The 13,939-nt window shown below is 32.5% G+C and overlaps 1 protein-coding gene across 1 annotated transcript; it reads right to left on the reverse strand.

The window, feature by feature from the left end:
• Nucleotides 1-2,417: 2,417 nt before the first annotated feature.
• On the reverse strand, nucleotides 2,418-12,972 carry LOC124540288 (facilitated trehalose transporter Tret1-like). The gene is made up of 8 exons (XM_047117763.1): nucleotides 12,850-12,972; nucleotides 11,268-11,497; nucleotides 10,510-10,830; nucleotides 10,041-10,146; nucleotides 6,189-6,263; nucleotides 4,843-5,060; nucleotides 4,158-4,340; nucleotides 2,418-2,901 (listed from the first exon to the last, which is right to left on the reverse strand). The coding sequence occupies exons 1-8, from the start codon at nucleotides 12,884-12,886 to the stop codon at nucleotides 2,662-2,664; spliced, it is 1,410 nt and encodes a 469-aa protein (XP_046973719.1). The 5' UTR covers nucleotides 12,887-12,972; the 3' UTR covers nucleotides 2,418-2,661.
• Nucleotides 12,973-13,939: the final 967 nt, after the last annotated feature.

Below are 13,939 nucleotides of genomic sequence, written 5' to 3' on the forward strand. Positions count from 1 at the left end.
ACAGAAAAATATGTTATATCTAGCAGTATCAGTATCAGTTAGTAGTCCAATATTTCTAACCACATATTAAGCATGACTAAATAAATTAATGTTTTATCCAACACGGGATACTAAATTAAAACGTTAAAATTGTATGCAACATGTAATTATGAAAGTATTAAGGCTATTCAATGAGAGAGATCTATTACTTTGCGGTAGAAATTAATATCCATATAGTCATCGAATACCTATATCCGGGTATCTCAACTTGTATATACAGAAATGCGCTACGGTACTTAAATTTATAACAGCGCATAGCTTATAAGAGTTGTATCAAACATGAATGCGAGCCGAGATAGCCCAATAGTTAGAACTCGTGCATCACAACCGATGATTGCGGGTTCAAGTACTGAATATTCATGTGCTTAATTTGTGTTTATAATTCATCTCGTGCTCGGCGGTGAAGGAAAACCGCACGTGTCTAATTTCATCGAAAGTATGCCACATGTGTATTTCACCAACCTTTTCCTCAAAGAGATGCCTTAGCTCAGTAGTGGGATATACAGGCTGCTAATGTAATGTAATATAATTATCGCGAGATATTAATTGTTAAAAAAAAAACAAAATCAAAATAAACTTTATTCAAATAGGCTTTTACAAGCACTTTTGAATTGTCATTTAACAATTAAGTGAAGCTCCCACCGGCTCGGAAAGTAGATTCTACCGAGAAGAACCGGCAAGGAACTCAGCAGTTACTCTTTTTCAACATTTAAAAAATACAATCATATTAGTTAAATATTATATAATCTGTATGTATTGAAACATAACCTCTGAAGTTATAGGTCTTCTCAACTTAAAATTAAACACAGTTCATTTTATAAGGAATTTTATCTCAATCGGAAGGAGTTTTGGTAATTTTAAGGACAGATCAATAATAATGTAGGAAGTCGGGTCGGAGAGAAACTTACAACTATCATTTAATATATTCAGTTTATTTTATCTTGTTTAACCAAAAAAGTATACAGTGTCTTGTTTAAACATAAATTCTTTGGGATGCCATAACCAAACCCTTAGCGATGCCATGCCCAGCAGTGGGAAATTTATATGCTGTTACTTTACTTTACTTTACTTTATGTAGCGGTATTCTATAAGAATAACTCCACGATCTACTTCTACCCGACTTTGAGCATTATCATTACAAGTTGTATAGGTTACTTCGCCCGGGTACTTAATATGTATTGTTATATTATGTTCAATTTACCTAAAATAATTATAAATTGTAGCCTATGTGCTATTCCCATGTATAACCTATATCACTGTAAAATTTCATCCAAATCCGTTCAGTAGTTTTATCGTGAAAGAGTAACAAACGCACATACATCCATCCTCACAAACTTTCTCATTTATAATATTAGTAGGATACGTACCAAATAGTGTACTATTTAAGACGAGTGTTTACAAGTGAGACACGAAGTGAATTTGAAAACTGTAATAAAGCTTTTTATAATATCGTCGATAGATGGCGTTATCAAACACATCGAATTATCTGCTTTTATATAAAAAGATGATTAATTGAAAAAAAAAAACATTTGAGTTTCCAAATTTAAATCACAGAACATCACACAGAATTATCGTTTTAAAGAAATCTTATTTAACAAATAAAAAAGCAATAACTCGGCAACAAATACAGTTATCATGCGACCTTATGGAATGGAACGCCATGTGACGTCAATTAACGCCTCTTAGTACCGTTAGAAAAGCTATTGATGTTATTGATTTTTTGTTGTATTTTTTTGTTGATGGTACGATAGACTATGTTGATTTATGGTCGGTTACTATATCCAAGTAATGATTCGTTTTGCTTACGGATACTTGAATTGTCTATGACTCGTAAAACAGTAAATCACTTTTGAATCGTCATTTTACAATTAAGTGAAGCTACCATCGGTTCGGAAAGTAGATTCTACCGAGAAGAACCGGCAAGAAAATCAGTAGTTACTCTTTTTAACATTTAAAAAATACAAAGTCAAGTTAGTTAAATACAATTATTTAAATTAATCTATCCTGTTTGGAAGTCAACAGTTATATACAGGAATAGTGAGTAAGTCAGTGTACAAATAAAACGGTTTTTTAAACATCGAATTAAATACAAGTCTTAAAAAAGCATGCTCACAAATACCATGCTTAGAGTCATTATTGAGCATTATCTCTGCACAACGCTTTATTCCTAGTCGGAACACAAAATATTATTGTGTGTTTTATATGCTACTAGCAACCTACCCCGGCTTTGTGCAGGTGCAATGCTAATACTAAAAATACTACTAAATGCCTTACACACGCCAGGCCTTGCCTAATGTTCACAACTTGTTTTCTTTAGACAGTACATACCACTATGACCTTTCTTTCTTATCTTCGGTTTCTTTAAACTGTAATATTCCTTTGCTGTAAAGGATCACATTGATCTGCATTAAATGCACTTTGTTTTATACTGTGTAAATATTAAGTAGCATCTGCTCAATATTAGCCTGCTTTTATAGCATATATGCTCGGTCGTGTTATTGCCATAATAATTACAAGGATTCAATTTTTTTTAAATCGATCCACGGCAAAAACCTACTATGACCAATAAAAACATTTTTTTTTCTAAATCGCATCTATCAAAGTTTTAATTTCATTTGTTTTTTATGCTTTCTCTGACTTTTTCGCTTTAACCATCAATGTTTGTATGACATCAACTGTAAGCCCTTTCGTTTCTGGTAAATACATAAAACTGACGACGCCGGAAAGTAAGCTGAATATTCCGAATATATAAAACACCGGTCCCAAGCCAATCGCTGTGTTTAGCGGATTAAATATGAAGAGTATTATGAAATTGCAAATCCACGCCCATTGGACGATTAACATCGTCATTATTCCTTTGACCTGGAAACAAAAAATCATTCGGTAACGCAATATTTAAAATGCGTATTTAACATGCGTACAAATGGGAAATTCAAGGGTTATTGCAGTCGATAGTGCAGTATACTTTGGTCATACTTTGGACAGTTCTTGGTGATAGGGCCTTGTGCAAGCCCGTCTGGGTAGGTATCACCCACTCGTCAGTTATTCTACCGCCAAATAACAGTACTCAGTATTGTTGTGTTCCGGTTTGAAGGGTGAGTGAGCCAGTGTAACTACAGGCACAAGGAACATAACATCTTAGTTCCCAAGGTTGGTGGCACATTGACGATGCAACGAATAGTTAATATTTATTACAGCGTCATTGTCTATGGGTTATCGTAACCACTCACCATCAGGTGGCCCATATGCTCGTCCGCCAACCTATACCATAAAAAAAAGCTTTCGTAATTTTTAGATCCACAGTTATTTGACTTCATGTTGTAATATTATAATTATGTCATCTTAAACGATTTCGGGCATACCAGCCAAATTCAACTAGGTCAAACAATTACGCAGGAAGAACGTAATAACACGCTTAGGATCACTTTTGAGGATAATCTTCTCTAAACTATACGTTATTTCTGGTAGCACTACAAAATAGCATGGCATGTTTTCCATACTATTCAAAGTTAAAAAACACTTTATTCAATATGGAAGTGATTACATCAGCTTATTGAAAGTCAAAAATCTACCACCAGTTTTGAAATTAATACTCGGCAATAGCATCTACTTGTCTGCCTGCATGCTTTTATACTGACGTATTTACTTTGGTATAACACAAGTGTGTTCGCAAACACAGGTATTATACTGTATTTCTTCACTCTCATAACCTAATCGGATGGCAAATTTGACACGAATGGAAGAGTTAAGGTGTAGGCACGGCTTTACGTGTTTTACGAGGCAAAGGAATGTACACTTTTAACAGACTCTCAGATTTTTTTTAGTAAAAATCTCAACACCTTTTTATCGGCCTTAACTCGAGTTTGACCGTTGGACCTAAGGATTGAAGACTTATATCTAGACACTAGAGCAACAAGGTTGTATAATATATATGTAGTATAATATAATATATGTAGTAATTCCATTCATCTCAAGCTGTCAATCAATTCGCTTCTATTCTATATCTATGTGGCTACCTTTCAACTCTTGCTAAGATATTCACAGCCAAACTCATTATTTATGGTTTATTAAAAAATAAATGAAGTACTAGGAAACTATGATATTAAAGGAGTACTAACCTCAGGCAAGAACAATTCAGCGATTATTACATACGGCACAGTACCGGCTCCAATTGTAGCGGTTATACAGTATGCATATAATAAAACTCCAGTCAGCCAATGAGGACCCCATTGTAAATGTATCTGTGTTCCTAACGCCACACAACAGATACTTGATGCTATTGATGAATAAATGAACACGGGCTGAAATAAAAATGATGTAAGTATGAGAAATCGGCTAAACTTATTAACTTCTTAAAACATTCTTGTCTTGGATGAACAAAAGGTCTTATGTGATGTTATCATATAAGTAAGGTGCTATCAGTATGGAAATATCATTCTGTATATGCAACTTTTTCCCAATGTCACTTAAATAGTCATTTTTGTCTGTTTTGTAATTAGAAGAAATTTTGTAAGATAAAATTTTCTTTATTTAGAAAGTTATTCTAGTCAAAGTAATCTGTCCGAGTCAAATAAAACTTTGGTGACTTATTCAACTGTACAAACCATGTAACTTTTTGTTTTAGTTACGAAATGAGATTTAGAGGAAGTTATTTTTACCCTATAAAATAACAAAATAAAAAAAATTGTAATCAGTCTAAATTACGTATACAGTGAAATGTGTAATAGTAGACAACAAGTATTTCATGTAACGTGGCCTTTATAACGTAAAACCTTTCTAGAAATACGCAAATTTGTATCTCACCCTCCTGCCTAGATAGTCCAGCAAATACGCAGAAACGAATCCAGCGATCGTGTTCGTCAATGCGAACAAAATACTCGCCAAGTTGGCTGACATACTCGGTAGGGCTTCTTCGAAAACTGGTTCTGAATACACTTGAACAACGACAAGACCTTGGAAGATGGTCGTGAAGTATGTCGCCAGGACTAGGATCAACGCTCGACGTGTCGATTGCGATTTTTCTGAAGATAACAATATCATATTGAAAAACTTACTACTACTACTTCACGGAGCTGAGATGGCCCAGGGGTTAGAACGCGTCCATCTTAACCGAAGATTTTGGGTTCAAGCCCACCACTATATATATTTGTGCTTAATTTGTGTTTATAATTCGTCTCGTGCTTGGCGGTGAAGGAAAACATCGCATGTGTCTAATTTCATTGAAATTCTGCCACATGTGCATTCCACCAACCCGCATTGGAACAGCGTAGTGGAATATGTTCCAAACCTTCTCCTTAATAGGAGAGGAGGTCTTAGCCCAGCAGTGCGAAATTTACAGGCTGTTACTTTACTTTACTATTTAAATCTTTATTAGTATTAATTTAAGATTTTAAATTAACATAGTTATTTTTATTATTACAGTTATAAGTTACGGGATATTTAGTATTTACCATGTTTTTTATTTTCGTTCGGTGGAGCTCGATATTTCGACATTATCTACGAATGTCTTGTACACGAGACCTCTACCGAACAAAAATAAAAAGCATGGTAAATATCCCGTAATTTATAATTAATTTGTTTGCAAATAACCTAAAAATTAAGATCCATTTACAATTTAAACATTAACAATTTAACTAATGGGTTATAGACTAGACCAATGTAGCTTTCTGTCACTAATTTTCCAGTAGGATTCCAATTTTGAATTTGAACAGTAATATTTTGTGCTTTTTAAATATGGCTATTGGACAAGTAATTAACTGGTACGGAAAAAAATAATAACAGTTCCAAAACAGATTAAGGACAAGAATATTGAATTTAAGGGCAGACTATTGTCACTCACAACCTATAAGCCATCGTTTCTTTAGGGTCGGGATGGTACTGATACAATTACATGCAAACTAAAAAAGGCCTATGCTGTATGATCACAGACTAGTTAAGCCATTACTTGGCTTAAAAAAAAATTGATCAATAAATTGGAAAACCTCACAGTGTATATTTGTCTTTTTGAAATTGAGTAAACTTTATTTAGTCACACAAGTACAGAAAAATGTATTAAATTTATATCATAATCATAAAATGAAATTGATATTTAGGAGTTTTGTTGAATACAATGACGCTCAAAATTTAAGTAAAATTATATGTTTACTTACTTAAAAATTGAATGACGGACAGTTTCTTCTTAGTTTGCAATTCGGGATTCAAATTTTCTTCTTCCGGTGTCACATCTATAAAAAAAAAACCTCATTAATAAACTATCAATTAAAAGTAACCATATCATGTGATTAAAAAAAATATAGCGCCTTTTTCTTCGTCAAACTTTCCTTTTCATGCTTATATTTTCAATCGAAACCCTTCTTATTTTAATTTTAGTAACTTTTTAATCTGTAGTTGTCACTCAACTGTCATTAAAATCACATGCATATGGTTTGAGATTAGACACTGGTCGTTAGTTTGAGCGGCTATAATGTGTACACGGTTATACTGTCTGAGTCGATACTATTCAACAAACATTCTAGTTTGATAGGTGAGAGAGAGATGGCCCAGTGGTTAGAACACGTGCATCTTAACCGATAATTACGGGTTCAAACCCAGGCAAGCACTACTATATATATTTGCTTAATTTGTGTTTATAATTCATCTCGTGCTCGGCGGTAAATGAAAAACATCGTGAGGTAACTGCATGTGTCTAATTCTGCCACATGTGCATTTTACAAACCCGCATTGGAACAGCGTGGTGGAATATGTGCCAAATCCTCTCCTTAATGGAAGTGGAGGCCTTACCCCAGCAGTGGGAAATTTACAGCCTGTTATTTACATTTTTTTTTTAGGTGAGAGAGCGTCAGACTCACTCTCATATCAAAACTAAAAGAATAACATCTTAGTTCAGACACGAGTGGTCAATATAAACACTACTAGTAAATGCGTGATTTGGTATTTTTATTCTTATTTCAAAATTTGAATTCGTATGTTTAAAGAACATTCATAAATAAGACATTATTACAAATGATGCAATTTTATAATCGGCTAGTACGTTTGAAGAAAGCCGAGATGACCCAATTTCATATTAACTGGTTTTAAGCATCGTTGAATTTTCATATGTTTAATTTTTGTTTATAATAAATCTGATCTGCAGTTTCTTCACCATGTTTTCCCTCGTGAAAATATCATAAAGATGCATGTTTTTAATTTCAATGAAATTCTGCCACAGATATAATAATCCCCAAAGCTTAGAGGCCTTAGACCAGCAGTGAGATATTTACAAGCGGTTTCTTTGTGTCTGACGTCGCAGCGCTCACAAGTTAATTATAGTCTTACAAATCTGAGATAGAAATTAATCACCCCGCTATAAAAGATTTGCATATTTGTAATGCAAATATTGTTTTGAAACTATTTCTTTGTGTCATCAACTCTAATCTTAATTAATATAATGAAAACAATTTAACAAGATTACAAATTTACTTTTGCACTTAAATTTAATACTTATGACCAACTAAGAATTTGTTTTGTTAATTTGGAATTCTCGTGTATTTTTTTACCTTAAGGAAAAAATTGTATTAAAATTACCTTCTTCCTTAGAAATTTTATATTAATACCTGTTGACTTCCAGGCAGTATATATTACCTACATATATGTATTTAACTAAAATGTCTGTATTTTTACATGTTGAAAAAGAGTAACTAATGAAATATCACCAAGTTTATAATCATACTAGTAACGGGGAAAAAACGATGAAATGAAGACGATAGAACACAAATCATAAATATTGCAAGAAAAAGTAGGGGCGGCCTACTAGCGGCAGATTTGTAAATCCGCCACTGACTGATCTAATAACGAGATACTATGAACAAGCGCATAGTTAGGAAACATCACATAGCTTATCATATCCATATCCTGTGCAATCAACTATAAAAAGTCGTATGTCACTTACGGACCTTTTACGATTTGTATCGGCGTAAAGATATTTATGTCATTTTTCACCGATGTGATGTACTAAAGTAATATCGTTGAAGCTCAATTGTTTTTAAAAGATAATTAAACGACATCGATTTCATTCGTATGCGATCAAATCGCTTCTACGAAATAAATGTAATATCACCGTATATATCATCTTATCTTTAAATCTTATTTAAACTTAGAACGTTCACTTGTTTTATTACCATAAAACGTCACTAAAGTAAACCATAATAAAGATTTTATAACATACGTAATAATAAGTTTTATAAATAAAAATTTTAACAAAAAGAAAAACCGACTTCTTGCTATATTTGGAGTCGGTGTCAGCCAAGAAAACCCTAACAGTATATCTATCAAAAAACAATACGAGAATACTTTAACAAAGTTTTTTACAAATTACCTTTTATACAATAATATACTGGATCAATCAAGGGGCTCGTATCGCTTCTTTCTATTGATTGTTGGGTCACGGCCACCGTGGCTGACACCGGCTCCAAATATACCAATAATTATAACAACATTATATAATCGTAAAACGACTTTTAAGTAGTCTAATATTTTTAATTTCATTTTACTTAGGAGGCTTCTAAAAATATGTTGAATACGCAATTATTTTTATTACTTTTTAGTGCATATTCATTTGTTTTAAAATAGTGTTTTGTTTGAAGTCGGTTTTTCTTTTTGTTAAATTTTTTATTTATTTTTTGATTTTGAGTGAAGCTGATGTTGACTAACTATTTTTTCTTAATATGGATAGATAAAGCGTTCCGTTTATATGAGTCAGAAACTACTTCGAGGACGATTTCAAAGGTAACTTGCGAATAAAGCAAAAATAGACTTTCGAAAATGCGGCTTTAATATGTCATGCGGCATAAACTCCAAGGATCCCTCGAAAGAGCTGTAATCGACCTCAGCAAAAAAACTTTGAAAAAGAGCTAATATATGTCGTACATCATATGACATCGCATCACATACACAAAATTTGATTAAAGATAGTAAGAAATTCTGCCCCATATCGCACTCTAAGTGTGAGCCGTATAGGAGTTCCATCACTACATAGTATAAAACAAAGTCTGTCCCTATATCTTTAAATCTACGCAACGGATTTTGATGCGGTTTTTGTTAATAGATAATGTGATTCAAGGGGAAGGTTTGTGTATATAATACATGAACAATATAGTAAAGAAACACTGATAATTTTAGAAGTTTGCGATGTGATGTCGTATAAACAAATTCTGTAGTATATTTAGTATCAGTATTGCACCCGTGCGAAGCCGGTTTAGCTAGTTGATTATACTATTCGACTATGATAATTACATAAACATAACCACATTACGGAAGGTGACTCAAATATCCAAATAACCTATAAATATAAAAGATTCTACCGAGTATCGCTAACGTGCTCCTCAGAATTGTTCCGTTCCCTTCCGTTCCGTTATTTTGTCATGGATCCTATGATCAGAACCTTACCAAACTTTCACCAAACTACCCTTGAAGTATATGTTTTATAATAAAAAAAGAATTATCAAAATTGGTTAACGTGATTTTCAGTTATTCACCTATATGTCATTGGTAACAAAACATAAAAAAAAAATACAGACGAATTGATAACCTCCTCCTTTTTGAAGTCGGTTGAAAATAGACACCTATTTATCATGATTTTTTTCTGTTTATACAGAATCAATAAAATTCCCAATCAATTCAATTTTATTGGCTACAAACTAATAAGAAACCTTCTTTTGTTTTCAATTTGAAATTTTGTCTCCGTTTAAATATAATATTAGATTCCAAAATGTCTACAATTACATATACACGTAGCCCTTTGCACAATATTGATGCATTTGCACTCAAAATTAAAGTTTGTTTTGAAATACTTCTGTTCTAACACATTACAAATAAACTGAGCCACTAGATAAGCAAATGGAAATTAAAAAATTAAGAAATAAACCAAAAATGTGATGAGTAAATTGGCTATACAATTTAATAGTTTTTTGGTGTAATTATTTGAGCTGTATGCAATTAATGAGACAAATTAAAAAATATCTTACCATCCATTTTCGGGTTGAGAGTTCTTCTTATCAAGTCCATTTCCTGCAATACTATTTTTGATTTAGGACTAGTTGATCTGTAAAATGCTATCGATTTCGCAGCTTCCTGAAAACAAAAGTGAAATTTAAATTAATCCATATATTCTTCAGCTCAAACTTCAAATCTTCTACAACTACTTCAGACTCGCTTGGAAAAGGAGTAAGTGGAATTTTGAGGATAATATAAATGCATTTCCATGCTACGAATATTTGTTTCCTATTCAAATTTTGAATTTTCTTAAGACAAAATGAAAGAAAATCGGCGGTTTCGCTCTATTTAGCGGCTTTTACGATTTCCACTTTTTAAAATTTTAAATATAATTCTTAGTGTTTTATCTTAACTTAATTAAAACATTTATATACTTGTCAATATACAAAAGTACTGTCTGGAGTTAATTATTTATCAAAAACTAATTATAATAAGACCCACCTCATCTAGACCTTTCTTCATTAGGTAAGTAGGTGACTCCTTCAGGATCATGATTAACACCACAGCCAAAGCTGATATCATTAAACATACGTAGTTCATGACCTGATAACTCAGATACCCGCCCAAGATATAGGACACCATCAAACCGATTCCATAGAAAATTATCGCTCCAGATGTCATAGTTCCTCTGATTGTTTCTTGGCAGAATTCGCTGATGAAATTAGGTGCTATCATAAACAAGCATCCACCCAATCCTGAAATGCTGATGGAAGTTAAAATTACATCGACTCTTGGAATTGTTGATACCAAAGCCCACGCGACCTGAAACAAGGAAAAATCAAAATCGTTTAGCTTGTTATTTTAAATAATAAAAATATTAGTAATTTAATCTTGTGTATCGAAAATTGAGAGGAGTTTTTAGTCCACTTGAATCACTACATATAATAAAACAGAGTCCAGTCTTTTCCTCTATCTGTATACATGTCAAAAATTATCGAACCATAATTTATTATATATGTAGTTTTCGGACGCAGTAATTCACAAGGATGATTTACGTGCATTATTTTTGGGTCAATTGGCTAAATTTGTCGAAGATGTCGGAAAAATGCCAACTAAGTAAATCAATTACGTCATAGGTATAACGATCTAAATATTTGATGTATTTTAGTACCCATTACGATCCGAGAAGGGTAGTTAGTAAAGTATACATTTAATTACACATTCGTCGCTTTCCTTGGAGAATATTTGATAATACTTACCGGCTGTGGCAAGGAGAATAAAATACATGACTTTTTCCTCCCTAAAACATCTATCAGGAACCCAGAAATAGGAGTGCTGATCAATGCCGCAATAGAGGCTAAACTGCCAAAGAGTGCCAGTTCCGTTTCACCCATTGGTCTGTTTAGAGTTGTGTTTGTCGATGAAAACAATTTGATTGTTGATGACGGCCAAGCGAACATCAGACCCATGTTGAAGGTGAGGAAACATACTGAAAAAAAATGACAAAGTTATCATCAAATTTATAATAATATAAGGCATTCTTCTTAGTCACATTGTTAGATGTAAGACAGATTATCGTTTTCGGAGTAAAAAAAATTATATATCTGCATATTATTTAAGTATGTAGATTTAGGATACTAGCACAAAATAAGTAAGGCGAGTATCAGTAGATGGACCCAACCAATTTTCTAATTATTAGTTACAATACTGTAAGTATTTTTATTATATTTGAAAACAAACTAGTATCCTAACATAATATCTACAAATAAAGATAAAGTTCGTTATTATTGGAACGTGGATACTAAACTACATTATAATGATTAATATTAAATATTGTCGTATATATGTAGGGCATATGTATAGAGTACGTCTGTTACGCGTTACCTACTAGACCACTAAATCAATTTTTTTTTTAATTTGAAACGATGCGACCTTAAATCCCAAGGACGAACATGGGCTACTTCTTACTTCTCAAATGGATGGAAGTTGGAAATAAATTATTGTACGCAAATTCTTGAAGAAATTTTTTAACTGTATTCCAAACCATTGATTGATTTAGTCAGTTATTCTTAGTTAAATAAAATTATTTAAATTAATAATTTAACATGACTTCGTATTTTCTAAATGTTAGAAAAGAGTAACTACTGAGTTTCTTGCCGGTTCTTCTCGGTAGAATCTACTTTCCGAACCGGTGTTAGCTTCACTTAATTGTAAAATGACAATTTAAAAGTGCTTGTAAAAGCCTACTTGAATAAAGTTTATTTTGATTTGATTTGATTTGATTCGAACATATTAATTTTGACTAATTATTAAATTCTTTTATCGGTTATTTTGTAACATGAAAAGTTATTCAACATTCTTTATATGGCTAATTCAAAATAATCATCTTCAAATTCTCTATTCTAATATATATTGCTATAACACTGTTAAATTAAATAATACTGAAAGAAGAAACAGTATCAAAAAAATAAAGATCTCAACACGAAGACACCTTTAAAATATATATCTGAATGATTTAAGATTATGGCAATTCTAATCCACAACGTCTATATAAATCTCACGTGAAACACTTTATCAATTATTTTATCCTTCACTTATGAAACACGAAGATGTTCTATAAGGAACTTTGACAATTGATGTCCTACTTTATCACTTGTGGTAATGTTATTTTGACAGTTGCATAACTTTAAAAAATATACTTAAATATATCACGAACGACTTCTACATCAATTGACGAGTTTTTTCTTATAGATCAGACCGTAGCTGGCAAATTAAGAGGCCTCGTCTGGTTCTCATAAAATCAAAACAAAATTAAAAGCAAAGCAAAGTAAATTGAAATACCTATAAGAGTACAATATGCTTGGCGAAATACCGACATTTTCTATCTCTATCCTCTCTTGTCCGAATGAACACTAAATTGAATCCTTGACAACACTCACTCCTCACTTCACTGATTCACAACACGATCTGATTACCAGGCAAACATAAATAAGACGTAGATTAAATAATAAGCCCGGATTATATATATTTTCCTATGTAAGTATTCTAATTATTTAATTTAGTAGATATCATATTAATAAAGTTTGGCTTACATTTTTTGCGTAATGTAATTTTCTGGTTATATTTTTAAGTCTGGATGATTGCTCGTTTAAACTGACGTTAACTGGTTCAGCATATTCAGTGGGGGAATTTTGGTCTTATTTAAATACAAGCTGTGCCCGCGACCTTCTACGCCTTTGAATTTAACGAAAAAAATATTATTGTAGCCTAAATTACTCCTTATTATACCAGTTAACTGCCAGTAAAAGTCCCGTCAAAAATTGTTCCAGCCGTTGCAGAGATCAGCCGGAACAAACAGACAGACAGACAGACCGACAGACAAAAATTGTAAAATATGTTATTTTGATATATGTATGTACCATGTATACATACATATACATTGAGTAAAAAAGGGCTATTTTAATATTACAAACAGACACTCCAATTTCATTATATACTTATTGACTTATTGACAGCTGATGCGTTTTTTTCTTATGAATTTAATGGTGTGCTTTGGGGGTAAAGTCGACTCATGTGGTATGACGATATGGCATGACGCTCTGTTATGTTGTCACACCCCTTTTTCACCATCTCTATCTACTTCATTGTGTGTGCATAGTGATATATACTACATACCTTGTTATTATATGTCTACTGATACAATGAATGTAAAAGTAAATCGGTCATATATTTTTTTATTTTTTTTTTATGACATAGGTAGTAAACGAGCAGGAGGCTCACCTGATGGAAAGTGTCCATGGACATCTGCAACACCAAGGGGCTTGCAGGTGTGTTGCCGGCCTTTAAGAAAGGTGTACGCTCTTTTCTTGAAGGTTCCCATGTCGTAGCGGTTCAGAAAAACCGCCGGCGAAAGTTTTAAAGTATTTTCACG

The sequence above is a fragment of the Vanessa cardui genome, chromosome 24 (assembly GCF_905220365.1).
Source record: "Vanessa cardui chromosome 24, ilVanCard2.1, whole genome shotgun sequence".
In the NCBI taxonomy this organism is placed as follows: domain Eukaryota; kingdom Metazoa; phylum Arthropoda; class Insecta; order Lepidoptera; family Nymphalidae; genus Vanessa; species Vanessa cardui.